This window comes from Podarcis erhardii (genome assembly GCF_964252035.2).
Source record: "Podarcis erhardii genome assembly, chromosome: 13".
Classification (NCBI taxonomy): Eukaryota; Metazoa; Chordata; class Lepidosauria; order Squamata; family Lacertidae; genus Podarcis; species Podarcis erhardii.
The window spans coordinates 37750063-37767365 of NC_138502.1; the positions used below are offsets into that span (position 1 = coordinate 37750063).

Consider the following 17303-nt stretch of genomic DNA (forward strand, 5'->3'; position numbering starts at 1 on the left):
TGGCCAAAGTGGCTGGGAGAACCCAGCCAGATGGGCAGGGTATGTATGTATGATTTATTTATTATTATTATTATTATTATTATTATTATTATTATTATTATTAGAACAGTTCTTTTCCAACCGTCCATCCTAACCAGACGCATCCTTTTTTTCAGGCTCTGTATGTACCACTAGTGATGAGGAGTAAGAATACTGGGGCAGATGGGCTAGTAAAATAAAACAACAGCCCAGTAACTCTTTTTTTAGGGACTTACAATATTTATGTACACTTAAAACTAGTGTGGTGCAGTAGCTAGGAGTACTGGACTAGGACCTGGGTGACTCGGGTTCAAATCCCCACTCAGCCGTGAAGTTTACAGGGTGATCTTGGGCCAGTCACCACCTCTCAGCCTAACCTACCTCACAGGGTTGTTCTGAGGATAAAATGAAGAGGGAGGGCAAACATCTACACCACTGTGAGCTCCTTGGGAAGAGAGATGGGATATAAATATAATAATAAGCAAACAAATAAACATGTACCTCCCAGAGTGATGGGGTAGGACAAAAAGACCACGGTTTAAAAAGTTGTCGCCAAAAAAAAAAAGGGGGGGGGAGAGAAGGCTGATACCTTGGAAGTCGTAATTTTTTCCACTTCCAGTGCATAGTCTAGTAGAGGCGTCGCAGGGAAATGTTGCTTCACGTAATCCTTGAGGATCTGAACTCTCATATCTGGGTTATTGATCTACGAATTTGGAAAACCGAAATGAAAGAAATGGCACACTTTGGAAAAAGCAATCTCAGTTAATAATCCCTCCTTTGGAACTCAACTTCAAACAGGCAGCTGTGCGCCCCTTCCCACTTTACCCTACCAGACTCTTTTCTCAGCACCTACCGATTTGACCCGGTGCCCAATGCCCATGATCAGTTTCCCTTCTTTCTTCATCTTGTTCACAAACTCCATGGGGATGATGCCACTGTCAAATGCTTTGCTGAACATCTTTGCCGCTGCATCCAGAGCACCGCCAAACCTATCGCCCTGGATAGCAGCAAACAAGAAAGAAACTCACACTAAAACCAAAACTTCTGGGGATGGGTGGGTGTCAAGAGACCAGGCTGAGGAGTACAGCTCTGATGAGGAATGGTGAGAGCCTCCCCCTCCCCCTGCCCAGGATCCTCAAACTGCCCAGGATCCTCAGGAGCAGTAGAGATTTGGAACAATGGTTTGCAGAGGGGCACAGTTCTGAAGACAAAAGTTGGGGCGAACTGGGGGGTGAACAGCAAACTGAAGAAAACTGGAAGAGAGAGAGCTAACAGACTCTCTCTCGCCGGAAAGTGTCCTGTTTATCAGTCCAAGATCACGTAGAGCAGATAAGGTGGGCTACACAAAAAGCACAGTGGCTGTGAGATCAGGTTGCAAGGTGGAAACCTTAATTAGGAACACCGTCATTCTGAGAATGGCTGCTTTGTTCTTTTGCTGTGATCGTTAAAGACTCTTTAAATGGTAAGCGTCTCTTTTCGCTTTGTCCTGCTTATCTACGGCCAAGGGTCCCCGAAGCCTGACAGTGGGGGGGGGGGGGGGAATCCTGAGGTCCAGCGCCAAGGCCTTCTGGCAGTTCCCTCACTGCGAGAAGCCCAAGTTACAGGGAACCAGGCAGAGGGCCTTCTCGGTAGTGGCGCCCTCCCTGTGGAACGCCCTCCCACCAGATGTCAAAGAGAACAACAACTACCAGACTTTTAGAAGACTTCTGAGGGAGCCCACTTTAGGGAAGCTTTTAAAGTTTGATGCATTACTGTATTTTAATATTTTGTTGGAAGCCAACCAGAGTTGCTGGGGAAGCCCAGCCAGATGGGCGGGGTATAAATAATAAATGTATTATTGTTATCATCATCATCATCATCATCATCATCATCATCCTAAAATCAAAATAATACTAAAAAGTGCAAATAGGGGGCAGAAGAGTCATGCAGACACCCTAGAATATTTGCTACACAGATTAAAGGACGCCCCATTGCAAGGCCATCTTTACATTGTAATTATGGGATCTGAAGTTCATCCTGCACAGTACTTCAGCTACATTCCAACAAAGGCATCATTGGCGACTTTCGCCCGGCTGTTGTTCAATGCTTACAATTGTGAGCAGGCCCGAGGTGAGGCTGGATACGAGGTCCTTCCCAGCCCTTGCACAGACAATAGTGTTATGAGCTCCTGACACCGCTGGGCCGTGATCTGCCGTCACCATCAAGCACATCTCTATGAAGTGGCAGGCGTATTTGGGCAACCTGGGGGGCCAGAAATGTGATTGTTTATGTACTTTTGCCTTTAGAAGTTTCATTCCGCAACTGTTTTCAACTGTGTCACAAAAAGCAACCAGCTTGAACGGAGGGATGAGAGAAATCTGCAAGCTTGCCAAGGGGTTGAGATAAGGTGCATTACTGAGTTACAGTGGTATCTTGGTTCTCAAACGCCTTGGTACACAAACAACTTGGAACCCAAACACTGCAAATCCGGAAATAAGTGTTCCGGTTTGCGAACTTTTTTCAGAAGCCAAAAGTGCTCCATTTTGAGTGTTACGCTTCCAATCTGAGTGCCATAATTCCGCTGTTTTTGCTATTTATTTTGCATTTTTGTGGCTCTTTTGTTTTGTTTTTGTGACTGTGTGGAACCCAGTTCAGCTACTGATTGATTGATTGTGTGATTGCAGTACATTGTTTACTGCTTTCATTTTATGGACCAATGGTCTCATTGGGTAGTAAAATTCATGTTAAATTGTTGTTTTAGGGGTTGTTTTTAAAAGTCTGCAACGTATTAATCCGTTTTGCATTACTTTCTACAGGAAAGCACGCCTTGGTTTTGGAACACTTTGGTTTCGGAACAGACTTCTGGTACGGATTAAGTTTGAGAACCAAGGTACCACTGTATTTGAAGTTCGACAGCTCAATCTCCTTCCCAGGCTGAGAGAAAAATGGCGAGGACGGGATATTTATCAGGACAGTGTGATTTTTGCAGCTGCTTCTGAAGTTGCAAAACGATGAAGCTGGGGCAGAGCAATGGGGATCTTATGAAACAACAATGGGACACTCGCTCCGCCCAAGAAGTAATGGAGAACAGCAACAACTGATAGACACAATATATTACAAGGACAGGAAGAAACATTACGGACAAGATAATTGATAAATCTTCAAACCATCAATTCTAGCACGCGGGGGGCCACCTAAATTGTATAATTTGGTATCTCAATGATAGGTATTATTAATTGTATTATAATTTGGCATCGTTACAATGAGTCTATTATTGGATTGTTGTAACTGAAAACTAATAAAAATTATTATTTTAAAAAAGCAACCAACAGAATAGCACAGCCCAACTGACCCATGCCATTTATCGATTGATTACGTCCAAGGCTGGCAGGCGAACAGCTACACTATCCCTACAACTTTCAATTATAATTATTTCATATGTTTTTGTGGATTTCAGTTGTGTTTTATCTACAGCTTTATTATGTGCAATGTTCTTCACTGAAGAGGATTATAAATACAGTGGTATCTCAATTTACGAACTTAATCCGTTCCAGAAGTCTGTTCTTAAACCAAAACCGTTCTTAAACCAAGGCGTGTTTTCCCTAATGAAGCCTCCCACCGCCAGTGCCCTTCCACCGTTCGGATTCCATTCTTAGACCAAGGTGGTAAAGTTCTCAAACCAAGACACTACAGTGGTACCTTGGGTTAAGAACTTAATTCATTCTGGAGGTCTGTTCTTAACCTGAAATTGTTCTTAACCTGAAGCACCACTTTAGCTAATGGGGCCTCCTGCTGCTGCTGCGCTGCTGCTGCTGCACAATTTCTGTTCTCATCCTGAAGCAAAGTTCTTAACCTGAGGTAATATTTCTGGGTTAGTGGAGTCTGTAACCTGAAGCGTATGTAACCCGAGGTACCACTCTATTTCCAGTTTTGTGGAGTTTGTAAACCAAATCGTTCTTAAACTGGACTGTTCTTAAACTGAGGTACCACTGTACACTAATAATAGACAAATAATAACAAGCAGCGCAGTAACTACACCTACCTTCTCTGGAACCACAATAAGCCCAGAACACCCCCAATTCCCATTTCTTCCTTGAAGACCTCAGTGATGGGCATGCCGGCATAGATCAGTTCCTGGCCCCGTTCATCACAGATGCTAGTCATAAAAGAAGCTGGCTTCCGAATCAAACCAAGCTCCTGAAAATTGAGTGCACAAACAAACAAAGAAGTTGTATAAACAACAAGAGAGAACCTGATCTAGACCTTGTGGAAGTTGCAGACCTGAGCTTGAGCAATTTCGTGTCAAACTGATGGTGGGGACGAACAGACACTCTTCCAAACAGAGAATCCCCTCCGTGCAGAAACAATACTAGAACTCTTCTAGAACCGTTTTCTTTGTAGAGGAAATGCTTTTATATATTCAGTTCAGAAAGGTTTGTAGAAGACATGTTGTGGACAGGGTGAATAAAAATCAATTATTTTTTACAATAAATAAATAAATAAAAATCAGATTTTTGTGATTTAAATCGGATTTTTAAAATAAAATGCTTTCGGAGGTGAAATCTTTCTAAAGATACGTTTTCTATTTAAGTTACATTATATTCCAAAGGCTATTCATCAGGAAATAAGGATTTGTTTTAAGTTTTTCATGTGTGCTAAAACTCCGTCTAAGGTGTGTGGTTTTTTAAAAAAATTGTTTAACCACATCAGTTAAACATGGATACATATGCTATAATGTTATTGCTGAGTTAATTAATTTGTTTAAATTGTTATTAAGGAAATGTTTATTTTTCTCCTTCCAATAAAGTTCAGCAGAAAAGCTGTCCAAATATAAACAGTTAACTTATTAAACCTCACAATAATTTCCTAACTATCTGTCTGTGTATTTCTAATAGTATAACCACATCAGCAATTTTTGATATAACTGTAAAAACTACTCTGAAAATTTATTATTCCAAAAATGAAACCTTCATCTGGTTGTGAATATTAAGATTATACCAGCAAGAATGAGTCAGTAAAAAAAGAAAAAGATTTAAAACATGACTTATGGACTAGTGATTTAAATCAAGTCTTACTGACTAGTGATTTAAATCGGGATTTAAATCAATTTGATTTAAATCAAATCCACCCTGGTTGTGGATAATGCAATTGTCCTTTTGCTTCCACCATTTTCTCTTAGCATAACACTTTGATTGTGTTATTCCAAGAAGCCAGGCATCCTCCTAGCTCTTTCAGTAACCGGAAAAAAGCAGACTTACCCTTGCCCACGAGTAATCCATTGGCACAGTAGGGGGAGGCACTTCCTGGGCTGGTTCAATCACTCCCTTGGAAACCAGATCTTCGTACACTGACCTGAGAGAAGGACATGGAAGAGGCTATGTGTTGGCCTGTTACAGCTTGATGAATGAATGAATGAATGAATGAATGAATGAATGAATCTTTATTTGCGTCAGCCATTGGCCATAGCAATGAAACAACAATACAGCTTCATGTTTGCTTGTTTGAAAAAAAATATTACTTACTGAATCACATCGCCCAGCTCGTCAAAACTATGCGGTACAAAAACGCCCACTTCCTTCAGAGCTTGGTTCTTGGCCACTGCAGTTTCAGATGCCTGATTGGCACAAGCTCCGGCATGGCCAAACTGCACCTGTAATAACAAGGATAGGTGGGTCTTTAGCAGTGCCGGATTTACGTATAAGCTAAACAAGCTATAGCTTAGGGCCCCACTCTCTTGGGGGCCCCCAAAAAATTCAGAGGAAAAGAACTGGATGTACATTTCCAAAATATAAGATAAAAAACGAATAAAATGAAACCTACATACAGCAACAATGTTTTGTGTTGTGTAGGCTCCTCTGATGTAAGTCATGGGCCCCGCCTGCTCCCTAAAATATCACTGGTTTGCTCATTTCTATATATAGGGTGCCTACATTCTGCATGGACTGGTTGCATGGCAACATGTGCAAATGGCTTTAGATATCCATTAGGTCCATAAATTACCATATAGCACAGGGGTCAGCAAACTTTTTCAGCAGGGGGCCAGTCCACTGTCCCTCAGACCTTATGGGGGGGCAGACTATATTGGGGGGAATGAACAAATTCCTATGCCCCACATATAACCCAGAGATGCATTTTAAATAAAAGCACACATTCTACTCATGTAAAAACACCAGGCAGGCCCCACAAATAACCCAGAGATGCATTTTAAATAAAAGGGCACATTCTACACATGTAAAAACACGCTGATTCCCGGACTGACTGTCCGCGGGCCGGATTTAGAAGGCGATTGGGCCAGATCCGGCCCCCGGGCCTTAGTTTGCCTACCCATGATATAGCACATATATTCAACACAAAAAGACAGTGACAAATTGTTGTTGACAAAGAAGAAGAGTTTGGATTTGATATCCCGCTTTATCACTACCCGAAGGAGTCTCAAAGCAGCTAACATTCTCCTTTCCCTTCCTCCCCCACAGCAAACACTCTGTGAGGTGAGTGGGGCTGAGAGACTTCAAAGAAGTGTGACTGGCCCAAGGTCACCCAGCAGCTGCATGTGGAGGAGCGGAGACGTGAACCCGGTTCACCAGATTACAAGTCTACCGCTCTTAACCACTGCACCACACTGGACAGCTGGACGTATAAAGGGCCCCATTACCTTCAGTAGCTTAGGGCCTCATCATACCTAAATCCGGCCCTGGTCTTTAGCAAGACAAGTGTTTGATTCATTAAATTAACATCATAGCAAACAAATGCTCCTTAATGCCAGCTACTAGAAACCACAGGAGGTTTTTTTTCGGCGGGGGTTGCTTTCATTTTCGAGCCCTGCTTGACGGTTTCCTGCAGCCCCTTTTGGAACAGGATACTGGACTACTGTCCTGATCCAAAAGGGCTTTTCTTCTGTCCGTATTTGGATGTTCCTCGACCTCATTTTCCCACTGAGAATCCAGCGGTCTCCTCTCTCGGTGCCAAAAGCTTCATCACAATGTAACTTGCACCTAGGAGCCCTTTTGGGTCGCTGCTGGGCTTGCATTGTGAGGTTTAGAGCTTACAGGGTTAACAGCTCAGTGTGTCCTGCATCTGGGGAGGGGCTTTCTCCACATGGGGGGGGGGCTGTTTTCTTGGTCTGTGAGTTACTTTCGTTTTTCTGCCGTGACAAGGAAGACGCAATGTCTGCATCTTCCGATGGATTGTTTAAGTAAAGGTAAAGGGACCCCTGACCATCAGGTCCAGTCGTGACCAACTCTGGGGTTGCGGCGCTCATCTCGCTTTATTGGCTGAGGGAGCCGGCGTACAGCTTCCGAGTTATGTGGCCAGCATGACTAAGCCGCTTCTGGCAAACCGGAGTAGCGCACGGAAATGCTGTTTACCTTCCCGCCGGAGTGGTACCTATTTATCTACTTTGATGTGCTTTTGAACTGCTAGGTTGGCAGGAGCAGGGACCAAGCAACAGGAGCTCACCCCATCGCAGGGATTCGAACCGCCAACCTTCTGATCGGCAAGTCCTAGTCTTTGTGGTTTAACCCACAGCGCCACCCATGTCCCTGATGGATTGTTTAACTTGCTGTAAATAAAGCTGGCTAGTTTACTGAAACAACAGCATATGGACTCTCTCTTCTGCAAGCTCATGCACACAAGCAGCACTTGCTGAGCCACTCTGCTACTGGTCCGGGAATTCTGCTGCCGTTGAAACGTACCGGCCCCCATATGCATTCCCAGTTTTAGAATCCGTGATTTCGACAGCTGTTTAATATAATCAGAGATCCAGCACTCCCAACTATAATAAATAGATTTTCTACCCCCATTCAATGTATTCCTCCCTTACCTCTGAAGAGAACATCGTGGCACAGGTCCCAATGCACCAGCAGACAACAGGCTTAGTGATCCGGCCTTCTTTAACACCCCTACAGATCTTGTACTCCTCCGTTCCTCCAATCTAAAAAAAAAAAAAAAGAAAAGAAAAAAGGAGTCAAGGGCAGCAACTCAACCCATGTGGGCACAGCGCTCTTTAAAATAGAAAAAAAGTATTTCGCCAAATCAGTCCCCACTTTTGCAGGTGAAATTGGACCACAAGGGCTACAGAACTATAAAGAGAGCTACATAAAAAGATTACAACTCCCATCATCCCTAACCAGCAGGACCAGTAGTCAGGGATGGTGGGAACTGTAGTCCAAAAACTGCCAAAGACCCAAGTTTGGGAAATCCTGTATCGAAGGATGAAGATGTGCAGATTTTGTTTTCATTTAAATATTTGTATGCTGTTGTTCCATTCAATGCAGTTTAAAGTAAACCCCATAAAATGAAAGGCCAGTGAGGTTGCTTTTTTTAAAGGCTACCTACAAAACACTCTCTCTCTCTCTCTCTCTCTTACCTTGGAAGTTGAACAGTTTAGTTCCCAAATGTTTTGGCTCCCAAATGTCACAATCCCGGAAGTGACCGTTCCGGTTTGCAAACTATTTTTGGAAGCTGAATGTCCAACGGCTTCTGATTGGCTGCAGAACCTTCCCACAGCCAATCGGAAGCCGCGCTGTGGTTTTCGAACGTTTTGGAAGTCGAACAGACTTCCGGAACAGATTCCATTCGAATTCCAAGGTACAACTGTGTGTGTGTGTGTGTGTGTGTGTGTGTGTGTGTGTGTGCGCGCGCACACACACACACACACACACACAGTTGTACCTCGGTTTTCGAACGTAATCCATTCCGGAAGACCGTTCGACTTCCAAAATGTTTGAAATCCTAAAACTCAATATGGAAGCCTCAGTACAGAAACTGCTGCAGCATGTTTGACTTCTGAGATGTGTTTGAAAACTGAAGCATTTACTTCCAGGTTTACGGCATTCAAAAACCAAGGTACAGTGGTGCCCCGCAAGACGAATGCCTCGCAAGACGAAAAACCCACTAGACGAAAGGGTTTTCCGTTTTGGAGGTGCTTCGCAAGACGAATTTCCCTATGGGCTTGCTTCGCAAGACGAAAATGTCTTGCGAGTTTTTCCGACTCCCCCCCCCCCCTTTTTCTAAGCCGCTAAGCCGCTTATCCGCTAAAAGCCGCTAAGCCGCTAATAGCGCTAATCGGGATGCTTCGCAAGACGAAAAAACCGCTAGACGAAGAGACTCGCGGAACGGATTCTTTTCGTCTTGCGAGGCACCACTGTACCACTGTATTTAAAAGAACTCATAGAAGTCCCATATCTTCAGAGAAAAAGTAGCTGCAAAATAAAATACTTTCCCAAAGCCCGTATGCCAAATGCCAGGCAAAATAACAGCGCGAGATGTCTAAAGGGAATACAGAGGTGCTGTTGGTCAAGCTTCCTTCTGGAAGGAGGGGCTTTCGCAAGAGTGGTGGCACAACTGAGAAGGCAGTGCTCAGCAAATGCAAAGGAAGGTCGTGTGAGGACTCAAGTCAGCCTCCTCTGTGGCCAAACATTCCTACTTCTGTAGTGTACAGTGGATACTAGGCATACTGACCACACAAATCATCATCTACTTCTAGATGAAGCTCTCAGAGCTACTACCAGTCAATGTAGACAATACAGAGCTAGATGGAGGAACGGGACTTATAAGGCAGCTCCGTATATTCCTATGTTAAGATGAAGCTACAAAGATACCATTGCCAAGTGATGCTGGAGACAGAAAAACAAACTTGAAGGTACTCACTTCTCCTAACACCACTATCATCTTCACCCCAGGCGTGTCTTGGTAGCGTAAAACGTGGTCCATGAAAGTGGAGCCAGGGTACCTAGGCACAAGGGAACAACATTTTTTTAATCAGGCATTTATGTTAAGAAGATTCTGCTGCTTAAAGAATATTGTACAACACAAACAGCCCAGATTTCAACTCCGGTCTCGAAGGCTCAACAATTTTTATCAACGGCTCTCTGTCCACAACAGAGAGGGATAGAAGAATTTATTCCGTTACACAAAACACTGGGCTGCACAACTGGTGTGGGTGGGTGTATTTTAAAACCAGAAGTACAATTCACACAACAAGGATTTCCTTGAGGTGTAAAACAGGTCAAAACCATTGCGAATGTTCTCTTTTACTGCCCATATCATGCATAAATCTGTGGTAAATATTTAAACCCTATGCTGAAAGAAAAGTTAAGATTGCTCTGGCTTCTTCAGGGTTTCCTTTCAACGGAACAGTTGTAGGAATGGCATTAGGGAGAATGTGGAATTAAAACTATGTCGCCGTAAGACTTGAGAGGCACTTTTTAGCCTTATTATGTCTGTACAGTGGTACCTCGGGTTAAGTACTTAATTTGTTCTGGAGGTCTGAAACTGTTCTTAACCTGAAGCACTTTAGCTAATGGGGCCTCCTGCTGCTGCTGCGCCGCTGGAGCACGATTTCTGTTCTCATCCTGAAGCAAAGTTCTTAACCCAAGGTACTATTTCTGGGTTAGCAGAGTCTGTAACCTGAAGCATATGTAACCCGAGGTACCACCGTACAGTGGTACCTCGGGTTACAAACATTTTGGGTTACAGGTGCTTCGGGTTACAAACTCCACTAACCCGGAAGCAGTACCTCGGGTTAGGAACTTTGCCCCAGGATGAGAACGAAAATCATGTGCTGGCGGCACGGCAACAGCGGGAGGCCCCATTAGCGAAAGCGCACTTCAGGTTAAGAACGGTCTCAGGTTAAGACCACCGGAACAAATTAAGTTCGTAGCCCAAGGTATCACTGTAAGAGATTCGTCTTAAAAGTATCTCCTTTTACGAACAGATGTCAATTTTACGCTTTGACTTGTATACTTTTGTATCCTGTGTGTGCCAATAAAGGAGATGGATGGATGGATTGAACAAGGATTTCAGAATACACGGAATATCGCTTGGGCCGCCGCTCTCACCTATCCCCACCAATGGCCACCCCTTCAAAGACACCGTCTGTGGTCCTGGAGATGATGTTGTTAAGTTCATTGGACATCCCTCCTGAGCGGGAGACATAAGCTACACTTCCGGGGCGGTACAGCTTAGATGCCAAGATGTTATCTAGCATTCCACCTGTGTTTCCGATCTTGAAGCAGCCAGGCTTGATTCCACCTACCTACAAACAAAAACAAAGGAGATGAAATATCGGAGCGGTTGCAGTTTGTGTAGTAACAGCTCAACAGTTTCGAAAACTCTCTCTTTCATAAAATGGGAAATTCAAATCCAGAATTTTTGTACACGTGACAAGGGATTTTTGGATATGCAAATCAGGCCCAGAGCCAATCACAGAGCCTATTTGCTCCTAACTGATTTACCCTCAATTTGCCTTTTTTAAAAAAAAGGTCTTTCATCAACGTAGCAGTAACAGATCCATCTGTGAGAGTAGAAGGTGTGACCCACAATTTGGGGATCTGATTCAGCCCCCATGTATTTATTTATGGCTTCACCAGATCCCACAATTTTTGTGGTGGGAACAAAAATGGGGCGGGGAAGACATCTGAAGGCAACGCTGTTCAGGGAAGTTTTTAATGTTTGATGTTTTATTGCGTTTTTAACATTTTGTTAGGAGCTGCCCAGAGTGGCTGGGGAGGCCTGGCCAGATGGGTGGGGTATAAATTTATTATTATTATTATTATTATTATTATTATTATTATTATTATACTTTACCACTGTGCAGGAAAGAATTTATAGATTTTCACATCAACGCACGTTAAAAACAAATTAACGAAGCAGAATAAGCCACAGAAAGCCATGGTTCCTTCTTCTCTCACCGTTGCAGGCCCGATAATGGTGACGCCTTTCTCGTCTGCCATCTTGATCAACCGGCGAGTTAGCGCCTCTGGGATGCCTTCTGCAATGATGGCCACAGTGCGGATCTGCAGCCCAAGAAAAAATCAACACCGGCAATGACTTCCTGGAGTCTCTCCCTCCTCAGCGATAGGGAGGATCAGAAAAGCATTGGCAACTATCAAGGCTTTTTAAAGCTCTTGGGTGCAGGATTTAAAAATGAATAAGTTTCCTCAGAAATCCTAAAACCAGGACTGTGGGTATCACCAGACAATTCAACATCTGCCACAAGAAAAGCTGGATTTTGCAACCTGCATAAATTAGGCAAGTTAAATCTACATTATTCTGCATAGCATTGCTAGTTGGGGGGGGGGGGGAGCAAAGCAGCTCTGTCCCTCCAGTCTTTGAAAATATCTCATTCATCCAGAACTGACTAAATGCTACGGCTTTTCAGATCTTGTGTATAAAGATCATTTTGGTCAGGGGTAGGGCGGGTGGGGAGAAGACTGTGCCCAATGGCTCTGCCTCCTGACTTTTGCGTATTTCGTGGAAGTTGTGAATGTGGCGCTTAGACACAGTCAGCTATATGTGTATATAGCCTTGTGTAAGGATATAGCTAAAAAGGTAAAAGACCCCTGGACGGTTAAGTCCAGTCAAAGGCGACTATGGGGTGTGGCGCTCATCTCGCTTTCAGGCCGAGGGAGCCAGCATTTGTCTGCAGACAGCTTTCCAGGTCATGTGGCCAGCAGGACTAAACCGCTTCGGGCGCAACAGGACACCGTGACAGAAACCAGAGCACACGGAAACGCCGTTTACCTTCCCACCACAGCGGTACCTATTTATCTACTTGCACTGGCATGCTAGGTTGGCAGGAGCTGGGACAGAGTAACAGGAGCTCACCCTGTTGCGCGGATTCAAAGCACCGACCTTCTGATCGGCAAGCCCAAGAGACTCAGTGGTTTAGACCACAGCGCCATCCACATCCCCCTAGCCCTATGTGCACAGGGGTTATACCACAAGATCAGGAACCCTGCACAGGGCGAACCAGCAAGCCCAATCCCCCTCTGCCCTTTGCACATTCAGTCTACGTGTGACTGGAAGCTGTGGTGTAACTGCTTGCACAGGAACGGAATTACAGTGGTACCTCGGGTTACGTACTTCATTTGTTCCAGAGGTCGGTTGTTAACCTGAAACTGTTCTTAACCTGAAGAACCACTTTAGCTAATGGGGCCTCCCGCTGCTGCCACCGCGCGGTTTCTGTTCTCATCCTGAAGCAAAGTTCTTAACCCGAGGTGCTATTTCTGGGTTAGCGGAGTCTGTAACCTGAAGCGTATGTAACCTGAAGCTTATGTAACCCGAGGTACCACTGTATTATTTTTTGTTCGCTTCTGTTCCTCCTCAGGACTCAGGTCACAGATCCCACCAACTCCACTCACCTGTGGGTGGTTCATGGTCTCCACGGTGCTGTCGTAGGCCGAGCGGAGGGATGCAAAGTTGATCAGCACATCCACTTCCGGGTGCTTCTTCATGGCGTCTGCCATGTTCTTGAAGACGGGGATAAGTATCTCTTTGTGGCCCCAGTAGAACTTCTGTTTGTGGTCCCCACTGCAAGGAAACGCATCACAAGCCCCAACATTAATTATCTGCTGCAACAGAGAGAGAAATGAAGGTGCACATGCGGGCAAAAACAGTGGCACGTATCCCAGTGTGGGGAATGTGCATTACTGCTTTGGGCAACACTTGTGGAGCTTCTGTTGCTGTAGGGAAATGGGAACTTCTTTTCCCGGTCCCATCTAAGCCATAGTTCTCCCTGAGGTGGTCAATCTCCATCTGGTATGCCAGACTTCAGGGTAGAGGCAAACATGTCTGAATGCTCATCCATACCACAGAAACAACAATCCCTCAGGAAGAGAGCTCACAAGCAGGAGGGCTCCAGCCTAGTCTCCTTTGGAGCAGGCTAGTTTTCTATGCACAGCCAAGATGAAGCTAATTTACCTGTGGCCGAGTTTCCTAGGGCTGGGCAATATATTAATCTATCGTCCAAAACCAGTTTGAAGTCTATTGTCTTGATATTGGTTTCAAAATTTTTGGCCTGGCAATAAATCACGAATCATGACGTGTGTTAGGGCTAGGCGATATATCGTCCAAAACCGGTTTGAGGTCCGTATTGTGATATCGGTTACATAATTCTTGACCTGGCAATATGTTGCAAATCAAAGATGGGTGTGTGTGTGTGTGTGTGCTCTATGCAAAAACCACGATGTGGGGAAAACCATGAAGCCAGCCAATGCCTCTACATAGCTCTATCCTTATTTCAGATATTGTGATGTATTGCGATGTCTAGCTGCTGGTATATCGCGATGCTGAAAACAAGATATCGCCCAGCCCTAATGGGAGCATGGGGGGGAAAAGGAAGGAAACATAACAGAAAAGGGGCAGCTATGCAAATGCAATGGGCGATAATGAAATTCTACTAGAGGGCAACCAGCTTGCTAGTTTGTGGGAAGAAGCAACAAGTGCATGAATGGCAGGGATTCTACCAGTACTATGTAAACCCCAGGACCAGGTAATGTCAAATGATGTCAAGGACCATGGCACAGGCTGCAATGCACGGTAGGTGTGACTTAGATGATGCAGGAGGGTATGGGATGTACTGGGACAGAGCCGGGTTTAGGTTTGATGAGGCCCTAAGGTACTGAAGGTAATGGGGTCCTTTTATGTCCAGCTGTCCTTTGTCAACAACAAATTGTCGCTGTTTTTTGTGTTGAATATATACTATATGGTAATTTCTGGACCAAATAGGTATCTCAAGCCATTTGCACGTTGTGAGGCAACTGGTCCATGCAGAATGTAGGCACCCTATATATAGAAATGAGCAAACCAGTGATATTTTAGGGAGCAGGCGGGGCCCATGATTTACATCAGAGGAGCCTACACAACACAAAACATTGTTGCTGTATGTAGGTTTCATTTTATTCGTTTTTTATCTTATATTTTGGAAATGTACATCCAGTTCTTTTCCTTTGAATTTTTTTGGGCCCCCAAGAGAGTGGGGCCCTAAGCTATAGCTTGTTTAGCTTATACGTAAATCCAGCACTGCACTGGGGCCTCAATTTGAGGCAAGAGATGAAAGGGAATCAGATTGAGGAGGGAAAAGCACGAAAGCAATGTTCACAAGAGGGGAAAAAGAGGGGAAATATAGTATTTAGCAGGGCAGCTAAATACTTGTCCCAGCCTTAGCTACAAAGTTCTACTGCCGCAGAAAAATGGCAGAAAGGAATTGAGATGCAGGAAGATGCAATGGGAGCAGGGCCCCACCCCCCAACGTGGGACAGAGGCACTGCGAACATACGTGAATGGATAAACCATGGCAGCCACTGAAGGCTCGTCTCTGGAGCAGACGTAGTCGAAGTCCAGCATGCCTTGCACAGCCCGTGTTTGCATTCCCCAGACGATCGCCTTGGTGTGGCGGCTGAACAAGGTGGTGGCTTTACCTGCATGAGGGGGAAAGAGAAGACGACCCCGCCCGCCCAGGGCCAGACGTTTAACATCCATACAGAAAGGCTCCAAGCGGCACGCATGGCCAGGCACGCCACCGCAAAAGCCATCCCTGGCCAAGCATCTCTCTCTGCATTACAGGAAGGAGGCGCATACCAGCCATTTGTAGGAAGCAAAGCATGAGAGACAGAAAGCAGCCAAAGTCGTCAGCTTCTTACTGGGAAGGTTTCCTGTCTACCACCCTTCAAGGCACACACTGGCTATTCTTACAAAAATATGTAAACAAAGCTGTAAGCTTCTTCCAAAGGGGGCTCAGACAATCTTGGGGCGTTTCTGAAAATTCCCTCTTAAATGGAGATCTTGACTGACCCAACTGCTCCCCTAAATCAGTACAACGAAAAGCGGCTGCGCTTCTCACTCCCGAAGGTTGGTGGTCTCCAGAAAGAATGAGAGAAACTACAGGATGGTGGACACAAAATAGTGCCAGAGAGAGAGAGAGAGAGAAACTATGAAGCTGTAATAAAGAAAGACTCATATTGGAAAGCTTCTGTGATCCCTAAGCACCCCCCAGGAGAGCGAAACACTCTGAACTGAACAATTTTGGTGTGCCTCTGCATTGGACCATTCAGTGACCCCTGGTGCAGAGCCATAACAAAACTGCCCACTGCATCTCTGCAGAAGTCTCTGCTTTTCTCCAAATCAAGGGCATGCTCTAAACAGGGGCGATGGAAGGTGGGTGTGAGGGTGTCCCCTGGTGTCATGCCTGGGGTGGTGGTTACAAAATCCCCCCAGGTTGATAGGCATAGGGGTGTTCGCACCCCTGGTGGGCAGATTTTTTGTGACTGGTGTGAATGTTGTCATGAAAATCCACCCGCTGATCACGAAAACACAGCCGGCGATCAGCCTGGCACTCACCGGCAGGCAGCGCTCGAATCCCCGGCGGGCGTATTTTTGCAATCAGTGGTCAGACTTTCACAATCGGCAGTCGTGGGCAGTGCAAGTGCCGCCCGCCGATCGCGAAAATCCGACCACTGATCATGAAAAAAGCTCAACAACTTCGGGGCACCCTCCCTAAAAGAAGCTCAACAACGTTCCCAAAAATTGCAATGTGGGGGGTGACAAAAAGATTTCTGCACTGGGTACCACCTGACCTTGCTATGCCTCTGGCTCTAAACAGCAACTTGTGCAGAAGCAAGGGCGACTTCTCTCAGGGCAGATCGTATCCTCGAAAAACAAAACAAACAAAAAAACCCACAAGTATTTTCAAGTATAAGAGTGACATGCCTCTCATTTTAATTCAGCTATCAGGAGTTTTGAAATAATGCCAAAACGCCCAGCTACACGTTTCGGAGCATACCTGGAAGTGCTGAAGGGGCAGGGGGAACAACAGGTGTCCCACAGCTTTCTACACCTCTCTCCTATCTCAGAGGGATCCCCAAGGCCACTTGCATAAAACAGAACCTGCTCAATATTGAAACCACAAGACTGAAAACCAGCCAACCACAGTACCAGTAAAGGGTATGGGTATCTGGCTTTGTCTTGTGGTACATCTGCAGAGACTTGGGAAGCTGTGATTTGAGACTTGAAAGTTCACTTATAGCAAAGTTTGAGAGCTCCTCAATTGTAATCCCAAACACCTGACACCTGTGGGGACAGAGGAGCAACCAACAAGGTTGCCCAGTATTTAATTACGGAGGTGGGCAATCCCTCCACTGCAATATGCTTTTCCTGTTGTAGATACTGAAAGCTATACAGTGGTGCCCCGCAAGATGAACGCCTCGGAAGACAAAAAACTTGCTAGACGAAGGAGTTTTTCGTTTTCTTAGCCGCTTCGCAAGACGCATTTCCCTATGGGCTTGCTTCGCAAAACGAAGCTTGCCCCGCAAGCTCCGGGGATAGCGGGGAAGCGCAGCGCGTCTTCCCCTCTGTCCCCGGACCTCTTTTGAAGCAAGGGGCGGCAGGGAGAAGATCGCTTCTCCCCGTTGCCAGCCCCGCAATCTCCGGGGACAGAGAGGAAGGCGCGCGCGCCTTCCCCTCTCTCCCCAGACCCCTTTTGAACCAAGGGGCGGCAATGGGGAGAAGCGATTCTCCCCGCTGCCCCT

The 17303-nt window shown here is 45.5% G+C and overlaps 1 protein-coding gene across 2 annotated transcripts in view; it reads right to left on the reverse strand.

Annotated features, from left to right (window-relative positions):
* ACLY (ATP citrate lyase) overlaps positions 1 to 17303 on the reverse strand; it is a 57957-nt gene that overhangs the window by 5708 nt on the left and 34946 nt on the right. For both annotated transcript variants that reach the window (XM_081837649.1, XM_081837648.1), the window contains 12 exons: positions 15056 to 15197; positions 13140 to 13308; positions 11688 to 11792; positions 10836 to 11032; positions 9646 to 9727; positions 7817 to 7927; positions 5520 to 5647; positions 5256 to 5349; positions 4040 to 4194; positions 2109 to 2259; positions 872 to 1015; positions 608 to 721 (listed from right to left, as the gene is read on the reverse strand). In XM_081837649.1, coding sequence (XP_081693775.1) covers positions 608 to 721; positions 872 to 1015; positions 2109 to 2259; positions 4040 to 4194; positions 5256 to 5349; positions 5520 to 5647; positions 7817 to 7927; positions 9646 to 9727; positions 10836 to 11032; positions 11688 to 11792; positions 13140 to 13308; positions 15056 to 15197 — 1592 coding nt within the window. The remainder of the gene's footprint in view (positions 1 to 607; positions 722 to 871; positions 1016 to 2108; positions 2260 to 4039; positions 4195 to 5255; positions 5350 to 5519; positions 5648 to 7816; positions 7928 to 9645; positions 9728 to 10835; positions 11033 to 11687; positions 11793 to 13139; positions 13309 to 15055; positions 15198 to 17303) is intronic.